Source organism: Gopherus flavomarginatus, chromosome 12 (genome assembly GCF_025201925.1).
Source record: "Gopherus flavomarginatus isolate rGopFla2 chromosome 12, rGopFla2.mat.asm, whole genome shotgun sequence".
Taxonomy (NCBI): Eukaryota; Metazoa; Chordata; order Testudines; family Testudinidae; genus Gopherus; species Gopherus flavomarginatus.
Window position 1 is genome coordinate 14,953,439 of NC_066628.1, and position 24,142 is coordinate 14,977,580.

The 24,142-nt window shown below is 44.1% G+C and overlaps 3 protein-coding genes across 3 annotated transcripts; all 3 read right to left on the bottom strand.

Moving 5' to 3' along the window:
* Positions 1 to 2,192: 2,192 nt before the first annotated feature.
* On the bottom strand, positions 2,193 to 3,173 carry LOC127032879 (olfactory receptor 14A16-like). Its single transcript, XM_050920473.1, has one exon. It carries the CDS (start codon positions 3,147 to 3,149, stop codon positions 2,193 to 2,195), a length of 957 nt encoding a protein of 318 aa, XP_050776430.1. The 5' UTR covers positions 3,150 to 3,173.
* A 12,530-nt stretch (positions 3,174 to 15,703) lies between these two features.
* On the bottom strand, positions 15,704 to 16,663 carry LOC127032826 (olfactory receptor 14A16-like). Its single transcript, XM_050920434.1, has one exon. It carries the CDS (start codon positions 16,661 to 16,663, stop codon positions 15,704 to 15,706), a length of 960 nt encoding a protein of 319 aa, XP_050776391.1.
* A 4,657-nt stretch (positions 16,664 to 21,320) lies between these two features.
* On the bottom strand, positions 21,321 to 23,260 carry LOC127033175 (olfactory receptor 14A16-like). Its single transcript, XM_050920972.1, has 3 exons — positions 22,702 to 23,260; positions 22,390 to 22,530; positions 21,321 to 21,343 (listed from the first exon to the last, which is right to left on the bottom strand). The coding sequence occupies exons 1-3, from the start codon at positions 23,258 to 23,260 to the stop codon at positions 21,321 to 21,323; spliced, it is 723 nt and encodes a 240-aa protein (XP_050776929.1).
* Between the last annotated feature and the right edge of the window lie 882 nt (positions 23,261 to 24,142).

Here is a 24,142-nt window from a genome sequence, read left to right on the forward strand (position 1 = left end):
GGTTACCTAGGGAGGCGGTGGAATCTCCTTCCTTAGAGGATATTAAGGTCAGGCTTGACAAAGCCCTGGCTGAGACGATTTATTTGGGGATTGGTCCTGCTTTGAGCAGGGGGTTGGACTAGATGACCTCCTGAGGTCCCTTCCAACCCTGATATTCTATGATTCTATGAACTCATCCACTCAGGGAAAGGAAACAGAGCATGTTAAAAATGTATCCAGTTGAAACAGCTTAAAGTTCAAACCCCAAGTATTTAGGATGAACTGTTTGTAGCTGAGCTGTGGATTAAGGTATTGTGAGAGAAATTATTTGGTAAATAATGTTAAATAATTAATTTTTATAAGAAAATCATGATCTGGGCATAGTCTTGGATAGGAAATGAGTCTCAATAATTTGCATAAACTATTCATTATCTAGCTAGCTAGCTAACTAACAATTCACAATCAAATAGAAATCTATCATTATGACACAATTAGGTTGTGTGTTAGGACAAAGAATGGTCCTCTCTCTCTGTCTATCTAATTTCAGACCCTGCCTTTTTCTGTCATATATGAAGTGTACACAACCATGCACAAAGATAGTGTTATTATACTAATAACAGGCCAACTTCTTAGATTCTTTCTCAGTTTGGATGTGACTAGATTTACACTGGATGGCATATGGAAAACCAGATCAGTGTATGTGATAGCATTTTCCCATTCACACCAATATTATAACAAATGACTCCTGACAAATAACTTGCACCAGACTTTGTTACTACTGAACTTAGTCCTGTGTCTTTGGTCCAAGACCTTGTCAATATTAAACTGGTGGTGTCAATGGAGCTACTCTGTATCTGCTCTGATTTAGATGAGATGAGAATCTCACCCTTATATCTCTGTTGCATTCATTTTTCCAAGCTGCCTGGATCCACACTTGGATCCTTGTGTGTTTTGGCCACTGACCAAATCATGATTCCTTTGAAGTGAGTGGCTAAATTCCAGTTACTTCAATGGGATCAAAATTTGGCCTCATTATCCAGAGTCTGATTGTCTTTAGGAAACGTTGAAAAACCTTCCTTTTAAATAAGACTTTCAACAATATCAAGAATAACACAACATTGATTTATGCAGTGGTGTTGTAGCCATGTTGGTTCCAGCATATTAGAGAGACAAGGTGAATGAGGTAAGATCTTTTATTCCTCAACTTCTGTTGGTGAGAGAGACAAGCTTTTGAGCTTACACAGAGTTCTTCTTCAGGTCTAGGAAATGTACTCAGAGTGTTACAGCTAAATACAAATTGGAACAGATTGTTTAGTGTAAATAGTTAACAAATATTTCAAGGGACCATTCAAGATGAATTAGCCTGTTGATGACACAGGGTATCATCAAACAATTACAATCTATACTCAATGGGGACCATGAACTAAAAGAAATCTTTCCATCACTCCTTCTTCTGGCCCTCAGACAACCTTCCAACATCTCCAAGCTCATCTTTTGAAGCAAGCTCCCCACAGAACAGGACACACTAACACAGCCACAACAACAGATATAAAACCTGCAGACATATCTCCACTGCTATGATGATCAGCACCCCCCACAAAACATCTGTCAAGATCCATGGGTCCTACACATGCCTATTGCAACATGTGGTGTTCCTCTTCCAGTGCACTAAATGCTCCAATAACAATTATGTGGATGAAACCAAACAATCACTACACTCTTGAATGAACTCACACAGGAAAATGATAAAAGACAAAAACACCCTATTGCCTGTGGGTGAACACTTTTCATAAAGTGATCATTCTATATCTGCAAAAAAAATCTATATCTGATCGCTCAGTCCTTCTCTCAAAGGAAACTTGCACAACACCTTCAAGGGATGGGCCTGGGACCTTAAATTATTAATGTTGCTAGATGCCAAAAATCATGGACTGAATAGAGTCACTGGATTTATGGCTTATTATAACAATCCATAATTCAGTAACCACCCCACCTCCCACCTCCTTCTCTATGACTGGAGACATGTTAATGGACATTTAACTTACACTGGTATAAACCTAGAATAATTCCATTGACTTAGTGGAGTGAGTCTGGATTTACCACTATAAATACAGCATTTTACATAAAAAATCATACAGCATATTCTTATGGGGACAGTAACAAAGTATTATCAATTGATTGTGTTTGTAAATAAACACAGATAAAAGCCGTGTTCATAAGAGAAATATAGACATTTTATTCTTGCTGAATAACCTCCACCCAGTGAGTTTCCTCAGGGAAGCTTTGATTTCCTTGTTCCTCATGCTATAGATGATCGGATTCATCACTGGTGGCAGCACGGAATAAAGAACAGCCACCACGAGATCCAGACCTGATGGAGAACTGGAGGTGGGTTTCAGGTATGCAAAGATGCCAGTGGAAACAAACAAGGAGACCACAATGAGGTGAGGGAGGCAAGTGGATAGGGCTTTATGCCGACCCTGCTCAGTGGGTATTCTCAGCACTGTTTGGAAGATCTGAATGTATGACAGAATTATAAGAACAAAACAGCTTAAGAGTAAGCATGCACTCAAGATGATTACCTCAACTTCACCAAAGTACGTGTCAGAGCAGGCGAGCTTGAGTAGCTGTGGAATTTCACAGAAGAACTGATTCACCTCATTGCCCCCACAGAAGGAGATTGCAAATGTGCTCCTGGTGTGCAATGAAGAATACACAATTATACTGATCCAGGCATTGGCTGCCATTTGGACACAAGCTCTCCTGTTCATTATAGCCTCATAGTGCAGTGGTTTGCAGATGGCAACATATAGATCGTATGCCATGACGGTGAGTAAGGCGAAGTCAGATACAGCAAAGAAAACAAAGAAAAAGACTTGGGCGACACATCCAGAATAGGAAATGGACCTGGTGTTCATAAGGGAATTGGCCATGGATTTGGGGATGGTGACAGAGATGGTACCAAGATCTAGAATGGACAAATTGATCAGGAAGAAGTACATGGGGCTGTGAAGGTGGTGATCAAGAGCTATGGCTGTGATGATAAGAAGATTCCCTGTCAGGGCTGCCAGGTAAAGCACCAGAAACACCAAGAAGTGCAAAATCTGCAGCTCCCGAACATCAGAGAATCCCAGGAGAAGGAACTCAGTTATGTTGGTTTGGTTGGACATTTTCTTTCTTAGTTCATCGTGTCCTGCCTGTGGAGGGAAAGACAAGGGCAATGGTCAGGATTATACTGAGAGAGAGAGTGACCCTGATCAAGATGTGAATATCAAAGGTACACAACATTGGTCATGACTATTGACTGGAGTAGTTAGTGTTCTTCACCGCTCATAAACAGAGCTCTATTCTGCTGTTTTATCACATGAGTGTAAATTGGCATCGCTCCCTTAAAGTCAATGTAGCTTGGTCAGTTTACACCATCTGAGGATTTGGCCCAATATGTGGCTTGATCAAATGCAGTATGGAGGATGGAACAAAGTACAACCCAAATCCAACAATGTTAGCCAATGTTTTGCCCCTATTTCTCACCAGGCTCATAAAAAGACCCAAAAATTGGGGCACCTGCTGACCCTAATTCCCACTTTCCTGGGAAAAGCAGCGTAAACTTATCAGGAGTCCCGCATGGCTGCTCCTCTGTGATGATTCCATCCCAACACCACACAGGCGGCCTGCTTCCTGTTTACACATTGATTTATGGCACCAAATTGTAGCTGCATTTCCATCTCTGGGAGATGATGGGCTAGTAGCATTGCTCAGTTACTGCTAGGTTGTATTGTTTCCCTCTGTGACTCTATGTCTGTATAGTGTGGGTCAGCAGCAGTCAGGAGACTTGGGTTCTACTCTTGGCTTTGCCACTGACCTTCACTGTGACCTTGGGGCTGTCACTTCTGCCTCTCTTTCCTCTCCCTTTATTTCTCTGTCTTGTCTCCTTTGAATGTAAACTCTTTTTGGGGATTGACTGTTTCTTCCTCGGGGTATGTTCTGTGTATGCGTGGACAGTATTTTTGTATAGTAGGCAGCAGTGTGGGACAGAGGCTACGATAGTAGAAGAGGAGAGCTGAGTTCTAGTTCCATCAACCTCCTGCATTTTCTTGGGTAAGATCAAGATAGACAGGCTTTGTCTGGGGACTTCAAATCCCTGGGCTTCAGTTTAGAGAGGTTAGTATGTTTAAGACATATTGTGTGGGCTACCAACTTTGCTACTTAGTTTCACCATCCTGCAGCTACCGCTTTGAAAGACATAAACACGGTTGCAATAGAGGGAATGGATTGGAAACTGTGGTGTCATTGGACAATGTTCATGTTCCCCAAACCCTGGCTGAAAGCTAAGTTTCCAGTAGTCAGACAATTTCTGCTTTATTTCAAAGGAAAATTGAGTTTTCAGTTGAATACGTTTTCATGGAAAGTCTCTGCTAGCTGTAAAAATGAAAACATTTTCTTATTATAACTAAAATTTTACAGTTTCCAGCAGATTCAGGATTAAATTGCTTGGTTCTCACAACCTCAATGAAAAGTCATTTTTTTCTGATTAATTTTTTTTTTAAATCTGATCATCTCTAGATGTTTGCATAATTTGATAGTTAAAGTCTTAAAGAGCTCTAATGGCAATTCATATTTCTGATATTAAATTTTCCCTGTACATTAATACTCTAACATATTGAAATAGAAAACTTACTTTCATAGACTCATAGAATCATAGAACTGGAAAGGGCCTTGAGAGGTCATCTAGTCCAGTTCCCTGCAATCTTGGCAGGACTAAGTATTATCTAGACCAGGCCTGTACAACTCATAAAGAGGCAAGGGCCATGTTACTCCAAAGAAAATAGTGGAGGGACGAATCCCCCTGGCCCCGTCGAACCCCCTGCAGGTCCGGCAAGCCCTCCAAAATACTTCCCCGCTCAGCACCGCCCACCCCATGGAAAGAAACCCACTTCCCCAGCACTGCCCCACTGAAACTACGGTATTGAATCTTGGTAATATGTAATAGCGGGCCCCTAAGGTAGTATAATTAAGGTAAAAGAAAAATCTCTTTTTGCCAGAAGTAGAATAAGATCTTTCTCCAACTTTGTAATCAGTTGTCCTGTTGAATGAATGAGGTGTGAATGAGGAAGGTGTGGAAGGCAGCACCTCCAGACAGCTGCAACCCTTGGAGGGGGGATGAGAGCCAGACCAGTTCAGTAGAACAGGTCAGACACTGACTCCACGCTCGCCTCCTCAGCCCCCCACCCACCCCTGGCTCACCTACTCACTCCCACCACTGCCAACCCGCCTCCTCAGCCACCCTCCCTCACCCGCCGCTCGCCTATTCACCCTCCCTGGGCCGCATATTGAGCCCACCTACTCACCCCCCCGTGGGTCACACAGTGAGCCCACATGGGCCGCATGCAGCCCCCAAGCTGCATGTTGTACAGGTCTGATCTAGACCATCCCTGACAGGTGTTTGTCTAACCTGCTCATAAAAATCTCCAGTGAAGGAGATTCCACAACCTCCAGGGGCAATTTATTCCTGTGCTTAACCACTCTGACAGTTAGGAAGTTTTTCCTAATGTCCAACTTAAACATTCCTTGTTGCAATTTAAACCCATTGCCTCTTGCCCTGTCCTCAAAGATTAACAGTTTTCTCCCTCCTCTTTGTAACAACCTTTTATGTACTTGAAAACTGTTATCATATCCCCTCTCAGTCTTCTCTTATCCAGACTAAACAAACCCAATTTTTTCAATCTTCCCTCCTAGGTCATGTTTTCTTAACATTTAATCATTTTTGTTGCCTTTCTCTGGACTTTTTCCAGTTTGTCCACATATTTCCTGAAATGTGGTGCCCAGAACTGGACACAACACTCCAACTGAGGCCTAATTAGCACAGAGTAGACTGAAAGAATTACTTCTCGTTTATTGCTTACAACACTCCTGCTAACACATCCCACAATGAGGTTTGCTTTTTTTTGCAACAATGTTGCACTGTTGACTAATATTTAGCTTGTGATCCATTATGACCTCCAGATCCCTTTCTGCAGTACACTTTCCTAGGCTGTTATTTCCCATTTTGTATGTGTGCAGCTGATTGTTCCTTCCTAAGTGGAGTACTTTGCATTTATCCTCATTGAATTTCATCCTATTTACATCTGACTATTTCTCCAGTTTTTCCCGATCATTTTGAATTATAATCCTATCCTCCAAAGCACTTGCAACCCCTCCCAGCTTGGTATCATCTGCAAACTTTAAAGTGTACTCTCTATGCCATTATCTAGATCATTGATGAAGATATTGAACAGAACAAGACCCAAAACCGATCCCTGTGGAACCCCACTCGTTACACCCCTCCAGCATGACTGTGAACCACTCATAACTACTCTCTGGGAACAGTTTTCTAACCAGTTATGCACCCACCTTATAGTAGCCCCATCTAGGTTGTATTTCCCTAGTTTGTTTATGAGAAGGTCATGCCAGAAAGTATCAAAAGCCTTACTAAAGTCAAGAAATACCACGTCTATCGCTTCTTTCCTATCCGCATGGCTTTTTACCCTGTCAAAAAAAATATCAGGTTGGTTTGACGTGATTTGTACTTGACAAATCCATGCTGACTGTTATTTATCACCCCATTATCTTCTAGATGTTTGCAAATTGATTGCTTAAGTATTAGCTCCATTATCTTTCCGGGTACAGAAGTTAAGCTGATTGGTCTGTAATTCCCTAGGTAGTCCTTATTTCCCTTTTTATAGATAGGCACTATATTTTCCCTTTTCCAGTCTTCTGGAATCGCTAATGGCTCAGATATCAACTTCTTCATATTCATCCTTTGTAATTTGACCCATACTTCCTATCTTTCTTACTCAGTGGGATAATTTCCTCTGTGCCCTTAGTAATGTCTCTTTGCAAAACTGCCAACTGTCTTCAATTGTTTTTCCCCTTGGACTTGCTTCCCATGGGATTTTGCCTACCAACTCCCTGAGTTTGCTGAAAAGTCTGCCTTCCAGAAATCCATCGTCTTTATTGTGCTGTTTTCCCTCCGACCATTGCTTAGAATCACGAACTCTTATCATTTTGTGATCACTTTCACCCAAGCCAACTTCCACTTTCAAATTCTCAACCAGTTCCTCCCTATTTGTCAAAATCAAATCTAGAACAGCCTAGTAGCTTTCTCCACCTTCTGAAATTAAAAAAAAATGTTTCCAGTGCATTCCAAGAACTTGTTGGATAATCTGTGCTCTGCTGTGTTATTTTCCCAACAGATGTCTGGGTAGCTGAAGTCCATCACGACCAAGTCCTGTGCTTTGGATGAATTTATTAGCTGTTTAAAAAAAGCCTCATCCACCTCTTCTACCTGGCTAGGTGGTCTGCAGTAAACCCCTACCATGACATCACCCTTGTTTTTTTACCCATTTTATCCTTACCCAGAGACTTTCACCAAGTCTGTCTCCTATTTTTATGTCAATGTAGGTCCAAGTGTATACACTTTTGATATATAAGGCAACACCTCCTCCATTTTTAACCTACCTGTCCTTCCTGACTAAATTGTACCATTCTATACCAATATTCCAGTCATGTGTATTATCCCACCAAGTCTCCATGATGCCAGCTATGTCACAGTTGTGTTTATATACTAGCATTTCAAGTTCTTCTTGATTATTGCCCATACTTCTCACATCAGTATACAGATATCTAAGATACTGATTTGATCTCCCTCCCACTCCCACAGTTCTGTCTCATTTCTCCTTTATTTCTGTTATAGCAGCCCATGCTCCCCCAGATTCTGACCCTTCTCCCAGATCTCCATGTTTATGACCTACCTGTGGTCACCTGCCCTCGTTGAACCTAGTTTGAAGCCCTCCTCACTAGGTTAGCCAGTCTGTATCCGGATATGTTCTTGCTCTTCTTCGTTATCCCAGTTTGCAGTGCATTTGATCTTGCAGTGTTAAGAATCATTGGTCATTATCTATCTATCTATCTATCTATGTGCCCACTGCCAGGATCGATTGGTTTTCTCGCTCTCTCCCATGCCCCAATGACTGTATTATGCACCAGGTGTTGTTGTGCCTCTTCACTGCATGTTCTGAGTTGCAGCGTCTCTCTGCAGTTCCTAGCATAGATGAGTGCTCCCTGCTTCCCTCCTAGGGTAGGTTTGGGTGAGAGGCAATGGACTGATTAGGATCAGGCAATGGACTGAAAGCCCCTCCAAGCTCTAGAGATGATGCCAGCTTGTGCATACTTCAGACACAGTTGAAACTTAGGATGTTCCTGTTGGGGCTAAATAGCTGAATCCAGTCTCCAGGGCTGTGAGCCCAGCTCTGATCTCATCTCTGGAGCAAATCACTCTGACAACCTGCACTACCTGACCCTAACCCCACCCTCCGAGGGGGAACAGCACCTGCCCTGGATCTCAAATGATGGCAGCATCCCTGGAAGTAGCCTTGGCTAAAAACAAGGCAGGGCTGAGTCACAAAGGAAATCCCCACAGGACGGCAAAATAAAATATAAATTAGTAGCACAGATATGTGGTCTACAATAACTGAGAGCCTAATGGCACCAGAGTGTCAGCTGGCCTGGAATGGCCTGTTCCTTCAATAACTTCACATAATTACTTCTGAGTGAGCAGAGATGGTCTTCTGCTGCACTGCACCAGCAACTTTTCGGATGCAGCCACCAGAGGAATCCTCAGCTCAGGCTGTCCTGGCTGCTTGAAGTTGGTCACTAAGAGGTACCCAGAGGCAAACAGTAAAAACTAAGGACCAGGTCCTGATCTGTTGTAAACTGATGGTGTAAAATTCCATTGACTTCAGAGTAGCAAGGGCTGTTTACACCAGTGGGGATCTGGCTCACTGACTTCCATGGAGCAGCATCCATTTACTCCATCTGGGGATCTGGCCCATGAGGCAGTTTCCAATCCATATTTTTTGCCTGTGAAACTGAACCAAAAAAGAGTCAAAAGTTCGTAATCAATCTGCTCTTTCTTAGTGCTTTGTCCATTGATATTAGTTACAAGTGTAATTTGTAAGGGTGATACAATGATTCATTCCCACTGGGGACAGAACTTTGGAGGAATTCCGTGTTGTGGAGATTTTCTGTATCTGATCTTCAACTTCTAGTGGGATGAATGGCCCAGCTTTTCTTTCTTTCTTTCTTTCTTCTTTCTTTCTTTCTTTCTTTCTTCTTTCTTTCTTTCTTTCTTAGTAGTTACATTTTTCCCTTTCTGCAGACAACACTCAAATAAAAGGCTCCTTTCTCTGTAGATTCACTGTTTAAAAGTGTTACATTCACACTAGACATTCATGTCACAGAATGAAATATGAAGGGCCAGATCCCCAGTGGGTATAAATCAGCCCTAGATCTATTGGAATCAATGGTTCCAATCCCCAGCTAGTTCAAATTAGGGTAGCACCATTGGAGTGAGTGGGTCAGAGCCCCAGTTTTTGTAAGTCACCTCTAGCTGCCTTGGTGTCAAAGGGTCCAGATCCCCAAACAGCTGTTGTGTAAATCAGCCCCAGCCCCACTGAAATCGATTAGACCAGTTCTCTGCAGCTGTAAATTGGCATAGTGCTATGGAATCTGGCCAGGTGACATGAGCTGAATATCTGTGCCGTGATATCTAGTGTTTTGCTTTTTCCTGTATCTGAGATTCTCATTGCTGGACATCACAATCCTATCTCAATGCTCATAGAATATTCCAATAACATGGTTAATAGAAACCTATGAGATGGGTACCCAGACAGTAAATGAACAGATTATTATTATAACTATACAGGAATACCCCGATAGTGAAGGTTGCACCATATCTTCTGTTTAAAGTTCCATCTCTCTTTATAAAAAATGATACGCTTAGTCAAATTTCTTTGATATTTAATGTGTCTTAGGAGGGTGCAGGGTAGGGTTGGTGACCTAAATTTGGGGTCATTTGAGCTAAGGGTTGTGGAGATATGAGCCCAGTTACAAGTTTCTAGGTTTGTTTATTTTGCTCAGAGCTAGAGATCAAATTATTGATGTGATGTGGGTCAAAATAGTATCAAGGTGTTGAGTTTTACCCCAGTAGTAAATGGCCCCCATTAAATGTTCTCTGAGCTCATGCAGTCCCACACTGAAAGAGCTCATCAGAATGTGTGGAGGCAAACAGTGTCAGAGTCCAGGAAAGCAGGTAATGAACGCAAGAAGAGGACGGATGAGTGAGATGAGAGGTGGCAGCAGCACGATGAAAGGAGGCAGGATCCAATGCTGAGGCTATATGCGGGAATGAAACTGATATGCTCTGGCATCTGGTGGAGCTGCAGGAAAAGAAGCTGGAGCACAGACCACCGCTGCCAACCTTGTGTAACTGCCCTCCCCCCTCCCCAAGTTCCATAACCTCCCCACTCAGATGCCCAAGAACACGGAGGGGTGGGGCTCCGGGGACCCAACCACTCCACCCCAGAGGACTGCCCAAGCAAAAAAAGACTGGCATTCAATCAGTTTTGAAGTGCAGTGTGGCCTTGTCCTTCCCTCCTGCCCTCATCCACTACCTCTCCTGGTGATTCCCTCCTCACCACCCCTCCCAGGCTACCTTGTGAGTTTTCCCACTATTTGTGTGATGCATTAATAAAGAATGCATGATTTGAAACAATAATGACTTTATTGTCTCTGCAAGTGGTGATCGAATGAGGGAGGTTGGTTGGCTTACAGGGAAGTAGAGTCAATCAAGGGGGGCAGGTTTTCATCAAGGAAAAACAAACAGAACTGTCACAGTGTAGCCTGGCCAGTCATGAAACTGGTTTTCAAAGCTTCTCTGATGCACAGCGTAGGCTGCTGTGCTCTTCTAAGCACCCTGGTGTCTGGCTGCATGTAATCAGTGGCCCGGCAATTTGCGTCAACCTCCCAACCCACGATAAATGTTTTCCCTTTACTCTTACAGAATAAGGGGATCACATCACACAGCAAGCAGCAATTAAAATGGGTATATTGGTTTTGCTGAGGTCTAACTGAGTCAGTAAACTGCTCCAGCAAGCTTCTAAACCTCCAAATGCACATTCTATCACCATTCTGCACTTGCTCAGCCTGTAGTTGAACAGCTCCTGACTACTGTCCAGATTCCTGTGTATGGCTTCATAAGCCATGGCATTAAGGGGTAGGCTGGGTCCCCAAGGATAACTTTTGGCATTTCAATATTTCCATTGGTAATTTTCTGGTTTGGGAAGTAAGTTCCTTCCTGCAGCTGTTCAAATCGATCAGAGTTCCTGAAGATGCGCGCATCATGCACCTTTCCCAGCCATCCCACATTGATATCGGTGAACGTTCCTTGTGATCCACCAGTGCTTGCAGCACCATTGAAAAGTACCCCTTGCTGTTTATATACTTGCTTCCTTGGTGCTCTGGTGCCTAGACAGGGATATGCGTTCCGTCTATCACCCCACTGCAGTTAGGGAAACGCACATCCTCCTCCTATGTAGTCCAGACAGGCACCTGTTTGCTGCAGGAAGCCAGCATGCTCAGCTGGGCAGTAGCTATGTGAGGTCTCCACATCAAGCAAACAGGAAGAATAATTTAAAACTTTCTGGGCTTTGAAAGAGGAGGAGTGCATGCTAGTTTAGCTTGATGCAGGAACGCTGAGTTCAAAAACAGTGACCAGAGTGGTCACAGTGGGCATTGTGAGGTACCTCCTGGAGGCCCGTTACAGTGATGTGAGGAACGCAGTGACTACACTGACGTTATGTTGCAAAAAGCTCCACGACTCTTGCCAAGGTGGTTTTATTATGTTGGAGTAGCAGGAGACTTAAATCTGCAGGAGGAGCATTGCAGTGTGTACGCTGTCACTGCTTTGTCAACAGAAGCTGCCTTTTGTCGACAGAACTGTGTAGTGTAGACAAGGCCATAGAGTCACAGCTAATTATGAGGTAGAAAATATAGTTTAGCATAAGTAGTTGACACATATTCCAAGAGACCATTCAAGATGTAGTGCCCTGTTAACACTCCTCCAGTTATAGAACAAAACAAAGCACACAGAAGCCAAAGTGGCAGCTGTGGAATCTTACCCCACTCAACAGTCTCTGGAAATGTGCCTCTACCCTGCCCTGGAAGGACCCTTTCTGTACATAAAAGGAGATTCCCTTCTCCATATCCCTGCATGCTTCCTTAGTAATGGACCAGAAGAATTACTGTGGCAAATTATTGCCAGTAATGTTGATATTAGTGTGATGGGGAGACATCCTCTGGGAACTGGACAAAGATACCCAGTGCATTTCATACAGGCCACCATAAAGAAATCAGAAAAAAACTAACAATTATTTATCCAGAGTGGAACAGCTTCAAATGGAGTGATTCTTGGAGCCTCAAATCAGAATAGCCCTAACTCTGATGACATGGATGGGGCACTGGATGCTTTCTCTATGCAAGTCCCTGTCAATTATGATCTCTCTCTCTACTCCATTCAACAGTGTGGTGTCTAAAGTCACTGACACACCAGGTCCCAGAATCCTAATTATTGAAAGAAGCCAGCAAGAGTGGCAGAATGGTGTCAGAGGGCACAGCATTAATGTAGATAACATTGTCCCGACAGTTTACATAAGAACTGAATTTGTGTTGTTCCTTATGAGACTCACAGCTCCAAGTCTGGAGACTCCTTGCAAGTTCTCAGATGTGAAATGTCGTAAAATCAAGTGAAAGCAATATTTGTATTATTTGTTCATTAGGACTGGTAAGAAAGCCCAAACGCTAGACCTCTGCTCTGTATTATAAGAATATATGCAAAATACACTGACTTGGTCCACCAAATCCTGGGTAACATTCTCCTTCCTTCAGTATTAAACTCTCCCATTAACCTATAGTAATTTTTCGCCATTTACCAATGGCAAAATTTCCCCCATAAGTCAACTAGAACATTCTCCTCCTTCAACCACCTATAGACTCCTCTTCCCTCAACCAACCAGACAAATCTGTCCTTCACCACCCGTAGACTCGTCTGCTCTCTACTAATGATAAGATTATCCTCCATTCACCCATCAAAACATTCTCCAGCAGAACCAGCCATAGACCTCTTTGCCCTTCACCACACAGCGTCTTCCGCACTTGACAACAATCACAGACTTTCCCTCCTCCTTATTTCCTATTCACAATTCATACAATTTGCCTTAACCAAAGTAGACTTCTTCCCTTTTCATTGACCAGGAGATCATTCCCCATTCATTGACTTTAATATTCTCCCTCCTCAGCCAATGAAACTTCCATATAATTTCCCCATCAACCCAGCCAAGCCCTCAAGGAAAGCTAGGGAGAACAGGTAAGCCAGCAGCCCATCCTGAAGGTTAACAGACTTGGTTTGCAGCTTCAGAAGACAATTCCACTGTCAGTGAAGCACCATTGGTTTGTTCAAGTGCCTCAGCAGATTACTGTTGCCCTGGTGTCTACCTTAGGGTGAAAGAAGGGACACTGTACCTTGATGTTTTCCAATGAGGCCATAACAACAAAGCTTGAAAGCAGAGCTGGCCAAAACATGGGCTTTCTGCTTTGTGGGAAATTTTGCTGTTTCAAAATTTCCCTCTAACTGAAAACTTGGGGGGAGAGAATGTTTTAGAAACACCAACACTTGGTGCTTCAGAAACGAAATTTTCTCTACAGGACCCTGGCATCTGCTGAGTGAAATGAACATTCTTGTCAGTTTCATGGCTGCTAATAGGAGCAGAATGTGAGTTTCACTCAACAGCTGATTCTGGTCTACCAGGCCAGCTGGTTGCCCACATTATGTGACTCAATGGCCATTTTGGGAAGCCAGCTGGCCTGGAAGTCTGGAAGCCCTCGTGTTTCTGGGCCAGGGCTGTCTGCATGCTGAGATTGCCCTAGAGCCATGGCCCATGGGAGCCCATACCAAGGTCTTCAAACTTCTTGCTCCTTAGCAGCTCAGCTTGGCAGGCTGGCAATCCATTGCCAATCTGACCTTTCTTCCCTGAAAGTTCGTCAAACCTGAGATGTTTCTGTGAATCATTTTGGGTTCTATGAATCAGCATTTTTGGACAAAACTCTGTTTCAATCAGAAGTTTTCCATCCAACTCTATTTGTGAGCTACCCTGTGATTTATCTCTTCCAGAAGCTGGAGTGAGCTCCTACTCTGTATCACTGGAAAAACGGAATGAATACAGCTAAATCTTTTTGTACGAATAATAACTTTGCTTTTTCAGGGAATGTGATTCAGCTGAGTTGATGGCCCCTGTGTGAACATTCCAGCCATGCAGATAGGAACGTTTATGGAAACAGTGACATTTAGGCAAATGGGATGGGGTTTTGGTCAGTGCACCCAATGGCACTTACATGGAAGCTAGGGAAGAAACTGGTCTTCCAGCTGCACACCATGTTGATCAACATCTTGGTGATGAGCATGCTGGTGAGCAGGATTTCCAGGAGGAGAGGTTGATGATGAAGAGTCATAATGGACTGGTTAGTCTAGAGAAGAAGGCCCAGTGATTCTAACTTTGAGATAAAAAAATTATTTTATCTTAATAATTCAAACTCAAGAAGGGGAGAGTAATTCCAATGCACCAATTGTAAGGCTTTATTTGACTGGGAAAGGAGAGAAATGGAGACAGTGTCAGGGTCTGACACCAGTTTGGTGTTAGCCTTGAGCCCTATCCATATCCTTAACCCATATCCAACAGAGAATTAAGCATGAGTTTCTCTTTAAACCTACAATTAAAGTAAAGAATGTGCTGAAGTGGCTGTGGAATCAGGGCCTTTGTACAGAGTATTCAAAGGGAGTGAGTTTGAAATTCATAATCATGGGTGTTTGGAGCAGATCCTCAGATGATGAAAAGTCTCTGAGATCTATTGACTTCAATGGAGCTGTGACAATTTAAACCAGCTGAGGGCTGCCTCCTTGATGTTTAAGGATCCCAAGTGTGATACTTCCATTTGTTCAGAGAAATGAAAGAGAGTATGTTAAAAATGTATCCTATCAAAACAGCTCAAAGTTAAAACACCAAGTATTTTAGGATGAACTGTTTGTAAATGACAGATAGAGTAAGATATAGCCATAAAAATCTTTGTTAAATAATGTTTAATAAGGAGGATTTATAAGAAAATCATGATCTGGACATAGACAATCATTAACAGGAAAAGAAGCACAATAATTTGCACAGTAATATCCCTAGATTATTCATTATCTAGCTAGCTAGCTAACATAATTCACAATCGAATAGAAATTGATCATTATGATTAATGAGGTTGTCATTGTGGAGAGCAAACCTTCATATGTCTCAGAAAATCCCATTAAAGAGATGACATATGAGCACTTCCAAGAGAGGGCAAACATCGAGAATCCTGTCTAACCAAACACTCATCACCTCCTCAGGCTTTCTCACCTCCAAAGAAACAAACCAAACCAGCAAACAAGTTAAGCAAAAAAAAAAAAAGGTAAAAATCTGACAAACAAGTAAACAAAAAACACAAAGAACAATTGCATTGATACCTCAATCAGAGATTATCCCCCCAAAATAAGAAGAGCCTGAGACCTCACTAGGGACTTTATTATGGGTACTGATTTTATGGGCAAGGTGCTCAGATAGTATAGCGGTGGATAGCAGTATATGAAGATAGTTTCCAATCTTATTTACATTGGTGTAAACCTATAATAACTCCTTTATTCTTGAGTCATGTTTGTCTGGATTTTTCCTAGTGTAAATACCCAATTCTGCATAAACAGATTGAACAGTATTTTCTCAGGGAGGCAATAATGTCATCAGCTGATTATATAAAGAAACACAGAATGAAATTGTTACTGACAGAGAAATATGGACATTTTATTCTTAGAGAATAACTTCCAACCTATCATTTTACTCAGTGCATCTTTGAGCTCTTTGTTTCTCATGCTGTAGATGATCGGATTCATCATTGGTGGCAACACAGAATAGAGAACAGCCACCATGAGATCCAGACCTGAGGTTGAGCTGGAGGTGGGTTTCAAGTAGGCAAAGGTCCCAGTGCAAATAAACAAGGAAACCACAATGAGGTGAGGGAGGCAGGTGGAGAAGGCTTTATACCGGCCCTGCTCAGAGGGGATTCTCATCACTGTGGTGAAGATCTGAACATATGACACAACTATGAAAACAAAGCAGCTTGAGGCTAAGCACACACTAAAGATGAGAAACCCGACTTCACTGAGGTCTGAGTTAGAACAAGCGAGCTTGAGGAGCTGGGGGACTTCACAGAAGAACTGATCCACCATGTTGCCTCCACAGAAGGATATTGCAAACGTGTTTCCAGTGTGCACTGCAGAATAGAGAATAACACTGATCCAGGAAATGGCTGCCATTTGGACACAAGCTCTTCTGTTCATCACTCTCTCATAGTGCAGTGGTTGGCAGATGGCGACATATCGGTCGTACGCCATGATGGTCAGTATGGCAAAATCTGCTGAAGCAAAGAAGAAGACAAGAAAGACTTGGGCGACACATCCAGAATAAGAAATCAATCTTTTGTTCATGAGGGAGTTGGCCATGGATTTGGGGATAGTGACAGAGATGGATCCGAGGTCTAGGATAGACAGATTGATCAGGAAGAAGTACATGGGGGTGTGAAGTTGGTGGTTGAGGGCTATGGCTGTGATGATGAGAAGGTTCCCCAGCAGAGATGCCAGGTAAAGCACTAGAAACACCACAAAGTGTAAAATCTGAAGTCCTGGAACATCAGAGAACCCCAGGAGAAGGAATTCAGTCATGGCGGTTTGGTTGGACATTTTCTTCCTCAGTACACTGTGTGATGGCTGTAGGAGGAATGAGAAGGGCAATGATCAGAGTTAGAGCGACAGTGGGAATGGCCTTGATTCCCTTTTATGTACTATCTCATTATATGAAGGTCGAAGGTGCACAGCACTCATCACTTGCAATGATGAGGTATTGTTACTGTTCCTCACCTCTGACAATCAATCAGTCATGTTATCACCCTAGCGTAAATTGAGTCAGCTCATTTAAAGTCAATGGAGCTTTGTTACTTTACTCCTTTTGAGGATTTAGCCCAAGATGTGGCCCGTAAAATGCTTTATGAAGGATGAAACAAAGTACAATTCAAACCCAACAATGCTTCCAAAGAAGGTCCCTCTGCTGCAGCCATCACCAAGCTCACAGGCTGGCCATGAAATGGATAAACTGAAATGCCAACACAGCCTGATTCTCATGTAGACTCACCCAGCATCATAAGTAGCAGCTCATCTGTGATTTTTCTACCCCAAGCTCTATGCCTAGACGGCCTGCTGCCTGCTTCCAAACTGATTTATGGCACCAACTCCCAGCTGCTCTTCGGCCTGCGTGTAACAATGGACTAGCGGCATCCCTCTGTCACCACTATGTTGTATCATTTACTCTGCATTGTGTGGTGAAGGGGTTGTCAGAACACTTGGGCTCTACTCTTGTCTCTACCAGTAACCTGCTGTGTGACCTTAGGCCAGTCATTTCCCCACTTTTTGCCTCTGTTTCCCCTCCCTTCCTCCCTTTCTCTGCTCTGTCTACTAGGACAGCTATCCCTTTGGAAGAGAAATCACATAGATGCAGCAGAATAAATGGTTTGAAATTAAGGTCTTATCAGGCAATATTAATGTTCCCCAATTTATTTGAAGTTTAAGGCAGGTTGGAAATTTTCATCTGTGTTCTTTTTAATAGAAAGCGGGTTTTCAGCTAAGCAACAACAAATCTCAGAATCTGTCTGCTTTTCTCCAAAGATTTTGTGATTGGTTAGTAAAGAAATTGAAAATTCAAAACCAAAACATTTTTGGTTTTGTGATAAAAATAATCCAGTTTTCAGCAAAAAGTTTTCATTTGCCAAAAACTGAAAAAAAAAATGAATTTGAGGTTTTCAGTTTAAAGTCAAAATTTCCCAGAAGGATGGAAAAATTCAAATCAGCAGTAGGTATTTGATTAAATTGAGAGTAAAAGTCTTAACAAGTTCCTATTGTAATTCATGTTTATTATCCTCATTTCCCTCTGTATGTTGATTCCCCAACATATTTAATTGAAATAGAAAACTTACTGTGCTGATCCTTGTGGATTTTTTTCCCAACTTATGATCCATTCAGTCATCCAGCACCAGGATTCTTTGGTCAATATCTACCAGAATCTGGAAGCTAAAGGCACAGGCATCTGAGAATCCTTTCCCCCTTCATTTTGAGACTGCTTAGCCAGAACTTGACTCAAACCTGTTGGCTTTGCAGATGAGCTGTGTGTAGCTGGCATTGATCATCACCGGCATTAAAGGACCGATGCTGTGGGAAGGTGATTTATTCATGTCTATTTCCTAAGGGCTAGGGGACACACTCCCTGGAGCCCTGCACAGCTCAGCAGCACAGGCCCACAGGCAAGTGCATAGATGAGTAGGTGATAAAGCCAAAAGAGCCATTCTGATCCTCTAGTCTGCACCTAACATAGCACAGGCCTATGATCTCCCCTGGTGTTCCCTGATTCCAGCCCAGCTTCTGTGTTATCTGTGGGCCAGGATCACAAAGATGGAGACAGGCATCTACGAGGATTTATCAATGCTCCTAAATGAGTTAGGTGGCCAAGGCCCATGGTCATTCAGTGGGAGTGAGGAGCTTAACCTGCTTAGATGCTATTGTAAATCCCAATAGGCAGCCATCTCCTTCTTTAGGTCCCTAAACCCCTTTGTAATCCTGGCCCTGTGTCTCCCGTTAACTTCCAAAGCGTGGGCTTCCCCTGAATTGCTGAAAAAGTTGCCTGGGATTTGCAAAGGAGTCTATAGCAGTAAGGCGTGTACATCTTGGGCTCCTAAATCCCTTAGACACCCTTGAGAATCCCAGCCTGAAATGATAACTAGGACAGCCTGGTATCTAAAGAAAGAAGGTTGAGATGCTAAGAACTCCTGTGATGGAAGCCCAGCTACGCAGCTATGTTACCTCAACTCTCTGTGCCTCACTTTGCCAAAATCTGGGGGATAATAAATGAGACTGGATGAAAATTTTATAAAGAAATGTTTATTTAGAGATGATTCATGATTCACCCACTGAACCCATCTTACCCTAGACCTTGAGTGTTTCCCTCCCTCTCCCTCACCCTACCCAGATCCCCAAGCACACACCCACAGCCCTTAATCTTCTCCCACCCTTCTCACAACCCCCACCCCACAGACCCTGTCAGCCCCTGTTCTTTGAGATTCCCCGTCCCATGGCCGAGTCAATTCTCACCCAGAGTTCCTGACTCAGCTTCCTCAGAGATCCCTGCTTAACCCCTCTGCCCACCAGTCCCCTGCTCTGCCCACCAGTTCTCTCGTCTCTCAGCCCCACTCCCCTGACATGGCCCCAGCTCCAGGGAACAGCCACTCACCCCTTGCTCCAAACACCTGCCCATTCTCTCCTCCTCCTCCTCCTCCTCATTGGCAAGCCCCAGCCACCACTTCCTTCCTTTCCAACTGTCTTCCTTCATCTTCCTGGCCAAGCCCCTTTTCTGAACAGTATTTCCAGGGTGGCCTCTGCCCACTGCCAACCAGGAACTCACTTCCAAAAGGTATTGCTGAGACAAAAAAGTCAGCAGGGTGAGACATTGGCATGGACCACGAAAGCCTTCGTGGTTACATTAGATCAGAGAATGAATTCAACTGCCATGGTGCAGGTCTCCAACCAGCCATTAACTCACAGGGAACCTCCCTGAAATGGAGATCAGTGCAGAATTGTCCACTGGGGGGGCTGGTCCCTGTCCCTCTATTTTCAGCAGCTGATGGTGGTCCCTCCAAGAGTCACAGCTCTGAGCTGGGCTGTTCCCAGGAGCCTGTGGAAAGAGGCACATTTACTCCCATAAAGCTCTGCTGATTCCCAGGGCTGGATTCAGACACTCCAGGGCCATGCATGGAGGTGGAAAAGGCTTCAAAGAAAGGCTCGGACAATGGCATGGGACCCTGCTCTGTCTCAGAAGAGTAGCAGGTGACTGTCCCCCAACCCCTTGGAATTAGCTCGGTGCCCACAGACAGGCAGAGGGCAGTCATGGTCCCCACAATCCTTACCTCCCCAGCCAGGATGTGTCTGCTAGGGTGAGGCGGTCAGGACTGCTGTGCTATTTTGCTCCCCTGCAGAGAAATCCCCCTGCATTGGTGGGGTTGTTGAGGTGCTCCAGAGCACAGGTGCTGGGAATTCAAATGCCATAGAGATGCCTGGGGCAGTTCCCTTCTCCCAGAGCCATTGTCTCAGACCCTCTTCAGACTCAGGCAGACAATGGGGCAGCTGCTGCACTGGGGGCAGATCTCCCCATTCTACCCCTATTGTACCAGGCTGTGGGTAGTGCAGCATCTGTTGCTGGCCCCAGTCAGACCAAGGGTACTGGACACCCTCACTCATCGTACCCCAGCATGTCCCATTCCTGGTATCTAGTCATGCTGTCCTTGATGCGGTACAGCAGGCACTCTGATATCAGTGGGTGCTCCATGAGATTCACCAGGTGGGGAATTTACTGAGGTAGGGCAGAGGGATAGTGAAATAAAGTAGGAAACGCTGTGATTAGTTGGGGGCTGAAGGGCAGAGCACTCCACAGAGAACGGCCATGCCCCAGGGGATTCTGGGTTTGAAGGGCCCAGGACCACACAGAAGGGCCACACCTCTGCAGGGGCTGGAGTCAAAGGACAAGCATCTCCTCTTCCTTAGACCGGACATACTCCATTGTAACACCCTGGGGTGAGTGAGGGGGAAATCAGCCCCATTCAGTACACAGGAGTTACTCCAGATTTACACCAGAGTGAGTGAGAGGGAATCAGCCCTATCCACTCCAAAGGAGTCACTTCTAACTTTTCTTAATGTTGGTGTGTTTTGGTGCTGATTTATTGTGCACAGACAGAGATCAAACCAGGGCTCAGATCTTCACAGCGTTTCCAGGGCTCAAGGGCCACTCACCAACTCTTTGGAGGAAATAAAGTGACAGCGTTATTAGCCAAAGGGTTTAGTTCTCAGTTAGGTCCGTTAACCTTCGAAGGGCTTGGAGTCGCACCGAATGGATTACGCTGAGCACATGCATGGAGAGAGGATGAACAGGTTCAAAGCTACCTCTGGCTAACAGGCTGTGAATCCTTGAAGAGAGTATGTCCAATAGTGGCTGACAAACCCGCATGCCATCTGGGCACTTTGAGTTCAGTTCAAACCCTGAGCTGAAATCTGAACCTAAGAATAAGGAGGCACCTGGCTTTGTCTGAGGGTTTCTAACTATAGGGCAATGTCACCTGGGTACCACAGGATATTTTGATGGTAATGAAACAATTTTTGAAATACACTTACCTTCTGGGAGAGGAGGATGGTGAGGTGGAAGAGCTAGTGTGAATTGCGGGAGTAGGGTTTGGGGGGCAGCGAGGAAAGGGAGGCTATGGGGAAAGGGACGAATAGGGTGGGTGGGTAGGAGATGGGTTGGGGGTCAGGAAATGAAGGGGTGGGACACTGTGAAGAGGGGAAAGGGGGTGAGTGACAGGGGACTGGGAGAACAGAGGGGTATGATGTCCTATCTCTTTCAATCTTCAGAGGGCTCTATGTTCTCTCCCCTCCCCAGTGAAAAGCCTCACTTTCCTGTTAGGTCCAGTTTTGCAGCATGAACAATAAAGTGAGCACAGCACCGAGCTGTGTTTCCATCAGCGCTCTCTGCACCTGTGTGCCTATCTCCTACCCTGCTGGATCCAGAACTAGAATGAGGGGCAGGGCGCCTGACAGCCCCACATTCACCTCCCTTGAGTGTGCCAGTATCAGGGGGCTCACAATGCATCTATGGTGTCGGACACCCCTCCCTCTCCCTCTTTTGTGATCTTGGAGGCTTTCTCCTTCCCTTTCGACAGGAGGGGGAACTGGGCCTCTCCCTAATCACCCATCCAGATGTGTGCCAGGGTCTGGGGAAGCACCGCCGCCCAGGGTGTGAAGCTGAGAGAAACCCAGAATGACCAAGTAGAGCACAGAATACAGCTCCTTTCTAGAAAAATGTGTTGATTCTTAAAAGAGCCTTTTACTTCACTCATCATCCATATCCACAGCCACCTGCAGCTGCCACAATGACCACTAACTCCAATCAATAAGCTTCCTTTCTGTTGAAAAACTAGGAAATAAAATGGCAAAAAAAATTATTAACACAGAGTTAACATTTCCCAATGACAGTTCGTGCTTGTGCAGAAGGTCGAGTTCAGCTAACTCATGCTTCTAACAAGGAAATGCAGAAATGAATTAAATGCCCTCATAATTTAGATAGATAGATAGATAGATTCTTATCTAATTCACAGTAAAGTAACTCCACTGACTTCAGTGAACTTAGTCTGCATTATTACTACTGTGAACACAACATATTTGCATAAAAAGCCTGAACATCACATTCCCATGGAGACAATAATGTCATCAGTTGATTATATCTTTAAGGAAGCACAGAATAAAAACATGGTCATAAGAGAAATCTGGAAATTTTATTTTTTTGGATAACTTCCCCTCAGTTAGTTTCCTCAGGGCACCTTTTATCTCCTTGTTCCTCATGCTGTAGATGGCTGGATTCATCACTGGAGGGATCACGGAATAAAGAACAGCCACTGTGACATCCAGACCTGATAATGAGCTGGAGGTGGGTTTCATGTAGGCAAAGGTGGCAGTGCAAACTAACAAGGAGACCACAGTGAGGTGAGGGAGGCAGGTGGAGAAGGCTTTATTTAGACCCTGCTCAGAGGGGATTCTCAGCACGATTTTGAAGATCTGAACATATGACACAATTATAAAAGCAAAGCAACTTAAGCCTAAGAACAAGATAAAAGAAGTAATAACAACCTCACTGAGGTATGCGTCATTGCAAGTGATCTTGAGCAGTTGGGGGATATCACAGAAGAACTGATCCACTTTGTTACCACCACAAAAAGGTAATGCAAATATGTTCCCGGTCTGCATAGTAGAAATGGGAATTCCACTGATCCAGGCACTGGCTGCCATTTGGACACAAGCTCCCCTGTTCATTATAGTCTCATAGTGCAGTGGTTGGCAGATGGCAATGTACCGGTCATATGCCATGATGGTGAGAAAAGCAAAGTCAACAACAATGAAGAAAATGAAGAGAAAGACTTGGGCAACGCAGCCAGCATAAGAAATAGACCTGGTGTTCAACAGGGAGTTGGCCATGGACTTGGGGACTGTGACGGAGATGGAGCCGAGGTCTAGTATGGACAAATTCATCAGGAAGAAGTACATGGGGGTGTGAAGATGGTGGTCGACCACTACAAGGATGATAACAAGGAGATTTCCCACCAGGGCTGCCAGGTAAATCCCTAGAAACACCACAGAGTGTAAAACCTGCAGCTCCCGAACCTCAGAGAACCCCAGGAGAAGGAACTCGGTCATGGCAGTTAGGTTGGACATTTTCTTTCTCAGGACATCACGGACTGTCTGTGGAAAGAAGGACAAGGGCAGTGGTCAGGCTAATGTCCTCCCACCTCCTCATCTCTGACAATCACACCACCAGTGAGGAGCATTGTCACACCAGTGTAAATTGCCACAGCTCCCTTACAGTCAACGGATGGCGTCCGTTTCCTCCATCTGAGGATCTGGTCCAAGATGAAGCTTGATAAAGCACAGTGTAAATATGGAACAAGTTATAACCCAAACCCAACAATCTTAGGAATGATGGTCATCCTATTGCGACAATGGAGAGCTAGTTTAGGAAAGAAGAATAAGGCTATATCTAAACTACAAGCTCGGGGAGTGATTCCCAGATCACATTCACTACTTACAATATCTCGAGGATGACTAGCACAAGTCTTAAAATAGTATAGCCATGGCAGAAGGGGAAATTGTGCTAAATACAGTGCATAGCCCCAGAGTACAAGTGGGTTTGTATTCTGCATGTCTACCATAGGTACACTGCTATTTATGCTCACAAAGCTAGCACATGAGTACGTCCATGCAAGCTGGTGAATCACAGCCCTAGCTTGCTGAGTAGATGTAGCCTAAAAGAGTTTGACTAATTACCTGAGCAAAATGCCAGCTGAGAGGGGTTATGAACACTCTCTATAAACACATCAAGGGGGTAAACACCAGGGAGGGAGCAGAGCTATTGCTGCTAAAGGAGAATGTTGGCACAAGAAGGAATGGGGATAAATTGTCCTTGAGTAAATTTAGCTTGGAAATGAGAAGAAAGTTTGTCCCCATCGGAGGAGGCATGATACAGAGCAACCTCCCAATAGGAGATAGTGGGGACAAACAACCTAACTGGTGTTAACACTG